Below are 6,000 nucleotides of genomic sequence, written 5' to 3' on the forward strand. Positions count from 1 at the left end.
CCATACAAAAAAAACTATTGACATGAACGTTTCACAAGCCACATTCATAGATTGCTGCATCTATATGGGAAAATATGAAAAAGTTTTTCTCAGTAATACAATAATGACCTTGGGAGTGAAGTACTACTCTGAAAAAATGAGTTCATATTTTCCCATGGAAATGCAGTAATCTTTTAATTAAATCTCTCTTTGTTTTTCTACTCAAGGGTTAATAATAAAAATAATACACTATAAGAAACAAAGTAACTGAATTTATGCTGTATTCCAAAATAAATACACAGCCTCAAATCCATCAATACACAGTAACAATAAGGATGTGCACATAGCACTGCCCAGTGATCTTTCAATTTCGTCATGTGCTCAACATTAGTTTTTAAAAAATTATAATTTTGATCTATTTAAAATTGAAGTTTAGAGTCATATTGTGAATGAATGCACACTGAAACAACTTTTCCAGTTGGTATGGAATGGATGGATTTTCTTTTTCTGTCGATTCAACTTAATTCTGCTTTTCTGCTTGTGGTGGGCTGGATTTATTAGGTCAATGCAGTATGATGTACATGTGATTTTGGCAGTTGAGTCAGCTGGTGTTTATATTCTGTCATTGATTGTTTTGAATCATAATGTGGGGAAAATATGAATTCTTTTAACTGAAATTATCATAAAGACACCATGGAATATCACATTCATTTTGTTTTGGGTACAATAAAGAGAATGTGATTTCACTTGGAATGTAATCGAAATTACAGTACAATTTCATTGTTACTCATTATCAAAATGATAAATAAGCAAATATTTCATGTTTTATCAAAACTGGATGAGATAAAAAGCCTTCTGAATGGCAACAAGCTCAGCCAATCAGATTCAAGATCAACCTATTGTCAACTAGTCTGACTGTATACCAATTAGACCCAAGCTAAAACTGATGCAATACTCTGATCAATTCTGTTATGTGGCAGCCATATTTAAATAATCGACTATCAATCAGTTGATGCAACCAATGATTGATCATGAAGTTTAAACCAATTCCAAACACTATTATCAATCCATCAAAGCAAGATCGACCCTTCTTTCTCATTACTGAACTCATCTGAGACCCTGATGAAATAAGCATACATTTCAAGTTTGATCAAACTGAATTAAAACAACGTAGTCTCCTGAGTAGTAACAATGTCAACCAATCTAATGTAAAATCACTTAATTAATATGCATGGATTTACTCATTACTGTAACTATGAAAGATCTTGATGATATAAGACAATATTTTAAGTTTAATCAAAATAACAAATGTGGCAAAACAAATGCAATATCACCTAATTAGTATAGGTAGATCTCCATCATTGTTTAACTTGTCTGAAATCTTAATAATATAAACATATTTTTCATCAAAATAGGTTAGAAATGTGTCCTCCAGACTTGTATCAATCATAGCAACCAATCAGATGCAAGATCACCTTATCAATATACATGGATGTCACTAATTATCAAACTTGTGTAAGATCTTTACGATAAATAAGCCCATATTCCAGGTTCAGTTGAAATTTAATCATAAATGACAGATGAAAGCATAATTCATGGTACATGATATAAAAGATGCATGCCCATATGAGCAGAGCTAATAATAATACAAAATAACAAAAAAGTAATGATAATGATGATTAAAACAAGAAACTGCACCATCATCATTGTCTTGATCATCCACTTTTACCTGTTAGCCCAGCAAAGGTGATGCTGGGAAAATGGTCTAAAAATTAAACGTTTTTAACATTGTGCTACTTACATGAAAAAATTAACTTTCCCAATAATAACATTTAGTTGTTTGGGCTATATGGGCTAGGAAATTGTTGACTCCCGTTAAGATAGCATTAAAAAGCTTTGTATGATTGTCAATCAGATCAATTTTTTATTGAAGAGACATATATACTTTAACCTGTTTCTCCCTTCTTTATTTACAATGGTGTAAAGAATGCAGGATTTCATATTGGACAAACATGAGCACGAAGGTAGTGCTGAAACATATTTGTGTTTCCAAAATTTGCAATTAAGACTCGGCCTACAATGCTAATGAGCAGCTGCCTATCTTCCCTAAGATCTGCTTTCATGTGTTTATGATTGCTTTCATGCTATGTGATTTTGTGGAAAATTGATCCACTGATAGCCCTCCTTCCTCATTATTAAAGTAATATCTTGGATGCAACTGTCACTTCCTTATATGTGAAATATATCTGATTTTGTACATTTTCTGCATAGGGATCAAAATCAAAAGTTTAAGGTATTTCACACTATGGCAACTGATTTGATTTCTCCAGTCTCTGAGAAATGTGATAATGCAGACATGCTAATTGGTTATGGAATTTTATTTTCATAGTGGATGGCTTCAATAGTGAGAATACATTCTAGTCCTACAATGTAAGACATTCCGTTTACCCAATTTTCATTTGGCTGGAATGCAACAGATGACATCACTGCCAAAATCAGATTAAGTTGAAATCTGTTTCTTTAATGAAATGAATAAAATGTACTAATATTGAAGAAAGTGTTTAGACAATTGTGTTTCATTCAAGAATACAATTTCAGCATTCCCAGCTTCCACTGCATTCCAGACAACTGAAATGTAGGTCAACAGAACTTGAAAACACGTCCATATCCTTCTGTCAGAATTTGAATTTATTAGAAAAAAGATGTCAGAATAAGTAAAGTCAGTCTTAAGTAATATGACTTCAATTTGTAGATAAGTGTCAATCTGGGTTGACATGCATGTGAGAGATATTCCTAAAAATACTGGGGTCTTACAGTATAGGACTATTCCTACAATGTAAGCCATCTCACCTGATCTTTATGTTTTTGAGTGCAACATCTTACTGCCTAAAAAATGGCCTTAAGTAGGAAGTTCACCAGTCAATTGACACCAGAATGAGGCCAATTTTCACTGTCAGGATTATCTCACACACCTGACAGCTAATATCAATGCTTTTCCACAAATTAAAGTCATGTTGATAAAGGGGATTTTATTTCTTCTGAAGTCCTTTTTCAGTTGGTTAGAATAAAATGAAGCCGGGAATGATAATCTGGTTAGAAGGATGATAAGTATCTTGAACGAAATGAAGCTATCTGAACACTTTCTTCAATATCAACATATTTTGACTCATTTCTTTAAAGAAACGTACTTCAACTTAATCTGATTTGAGCATTCCTGGCTTACATCACATTCTAAAGATGTGAAATGTATGTCAACTGAAGATGAAAACGCACCCATCTGCAAGTGTCAGATTTTTATTCTATCAGGATAAAGACAGCAAAATATATAAATCAGACTTCAATTTGTGGAAGAGTATTGATATGGGCTGCCAAGTAAATCTGACCTCTCATTCTCCTGTTAGTCGACTTGGGAAACATGCTACACAAGGCCATTATTTAGGCAGTAAGAGGTCTCCCCCATAAACATAAATATCAGGTGAGGCATCTTACACTGTAGGACTATAGTCTGATAATACAAACCCGTTTGTTTTTACCCCCCTACCAATTTAAATAATGGAAACCTTTAATGTGATAAAAAGTGCAAGGAACTTAGTTAATTCATTCACTGATTTATAGTTTCTAACCTGACTCTCAGTAGAGTGGCCCAAACACCATCATCTTATGCACGTTTCTTGCTGAACGCAAGTTTTCAGTGTAATAGACGGACATGCTTGGATCCATTTCCAGTTTCTAGACAAGTAAATTTTCAGCAAAGGGGTGTATCACCACTACAGATGTACATACATAAGTCATCTGCTTCCGATATTTACAATGTCGAATCAAGCAAAGGAAAATAATGATAACTACAAATTTGCTTTCCATGTGGATTTAACAAGCGGTTTAATTTCTATGTTCATATATGCAGAGGGATATAATTCCAAACTCTCAATGTTATGTAATTTACACAGTTATTCAGCAGTTGCCGAACAGGATGAACTACATCTTAATGTTGTCTGATGGAAATAAACTAGCCTAAAGTGTACGCAATATAGTGCCGTGTTAGTATGGGAAGTCCGTTAAGCATGAAATGGTGCAGGGGATGCCAGCATTAGTGCCATTCTGGTCTCAGTCAGGTTAGAAATTATAAATCAATGATTCAGTTGACTTAGTTCTGTGCACTATTCATCACATTAAATGTTCTCGTTTTTTAAATCGGTAGGGGGGTACAAACAAACGGGGATGTAGAGTCAGACTATAGTGAGGCGTCTTACATGTAGGACTAGTGAGGCGTCTTACATGTACGACTAGTAAGGTGTCTTACATGTACGACTAGTAAAAACGAAAGTCGTCTTGACAAACAGTATCCGAATTGGAGGACACCCGCAGCCACCAACACTAAAAAAAACTATTCAACCTATTCAGACTCAATCGTCCAACCACTTACCTAAATTTGGGGGAATCTTTGAGACCCTCCTGAAAGTCCAATGGATACCGCATCTTTGTTTCTGGATTATTGACACTAAATTAACAAATCTTATGTTCAATTGGTCTGCATAGTTACTTCAATACTTGTCTTTTTTGCAGAAAATTTATTTTGACATATGCCGCAGTGTCTTGCAGTTTCATCCACCTACTTCCATGTTTATAGTATTTGACGGGTTCGCCAATACGGCCATAAAAATATTTTAGTCGAAGGTTAGCATTAGAAAAGCAGTCTGTTTTTGAAGGTCATAATGTGTAAACCAAACAAATCACTGATACGGGAGATTCTTGGGATACGCTACACTCCGAACAGTTCTCTCGTGTTATACGAGTCTATTTCATCCCCATCTGAAGATTAGAATCAGTGCAACAAAAAGTGGGAACTTTCAATTAAGCATTGGGGATCTGGAATATTATGAAGGAACAAACAAAGTTATATGGATCCCCCATATTATTGTGTGCATTATATATGTAGCAAGAGCTTATGTTTTATAATTTTATATATTCATGTTTTAATTAGGCAGAAGTGGCTTTTTATTATTTTATGTAATTAATGTTCATTGTTGAGTGAAACAAAGTCATCAGTTACAATTGCTGTGTTATTCTTATTTTATGCATATTTAGCCATTTAGACAACCATAAACCAGGATTACCTGTTCCTGTTTTGTTCGCTCTGAGTAATGAAGCTACCCTGATTACTGTTCATGCTGGGTTGTTCTAATATATGACAAGTGGTAAGTAACTTTCTGATTAGTTAGTTTGCTACTTGTCTGTATAACAACATAGCATGAACTGCATATTAGTGGTGGTCAGTCCATTGGAGCTTCTGAAGGGTGCAGGTCATGGGATTGCAGCAAGAAATGTGCCTGATGATACTTTTACTTCAAAGAAAATGTGACTTTACCTTTGTCCCATATGATAAGGTAAATAGATTTATAATATAGCATAATGTAACAGTTTATTTTATATGTACTATGTATATTTCTTTAAAATGTGTGTTGATGTATTTTAGTACCTTTAATAGGTTATCAACCTGCATATTCTTTTCTGAGTCTTATAATCATTCTGTCCATATGCTTGTCTGTCTGTCTGTCTGCTGTCTACTTATGCTCTACACACTGATTGTTGTGTTTAGGTTTATTTGGTCCACTAGCTCTCTTGATGGATAATTAATAAATATATCGGGTAATAGTCATTCGCATTGAATGTACTGTAAACAGAATCAATGTATAATGCAGAACAATAATGCACTGATGATGGTATTATTTATAGTTGTAGTAAATGTATTTTTATTGTATTTGCAGGGTGTAACAAAGCAGGAGAAATGTATTTATCTCCATTTACCAACCTCATGCACAAAACCCAATTTCTTATAACAAATACTAGACTTGTATTGTCCATTCTGTGAGTAGAAGGCAAGTGCTGTAATAGTTGATGCCCACTGTGGGACCTACTGTGCTGAAGCTAAGGTTGTGTATATGTGTATGATGGAAGGAAGGAAGACTGGATCAAGTGGATTAAACAAAACTAGACAGAGATGCAATTCCCTTCAGTATCACA

General features: G+C 34.2%; 1 protein-coding gene across 3 annotated transcripts in view; it reads right to left on the bottom strand.

The window, feature by feature from the left end:
* LOC149781851 (arf-GAP with coiled-coil, ANK repeat and PH domain-containing protein 2-like) overlaps positions 1–4,617 on the bottom strand; it is a 211,292-nt gene extending 206,675 nt beyond the window's left edge. For all 3 annotated transcript variants that reach the window (XM_089936039.1, XM_089936038.1, XM_089936037.1), the window contains exon 1: positions 4,403–4,617. In XM_089936039.1, coding sequence (XP_089792165.1) covers positions 4,403–4,455 — 53 coding nt within the window. In that variant the 5' untranslated portion in view covers positions 4,456–4,617. The remainder of the gene's footprint in view (positions 1–4,402) is intronic.
* Between the last annotated feature and the right edge of the window lie 1,383 nt (positions 4,618–6,000).

Source organism: Sinohyriopsis cumingii, chromosome 15 (assembly GCF_028554795.1).
Source record: "Sinohyriopsis cumingii isolate HCF-2022 chromosome 15, ASM2855479v2, whole genome shotgun sequence".
Taxonomy (NCBI): Eukaryota; Metazoa; Mollusca; class Bivalvia; order Unionida; family Unionidae; genus Sinohyriopsis; species Sinohyriopsis cumingii.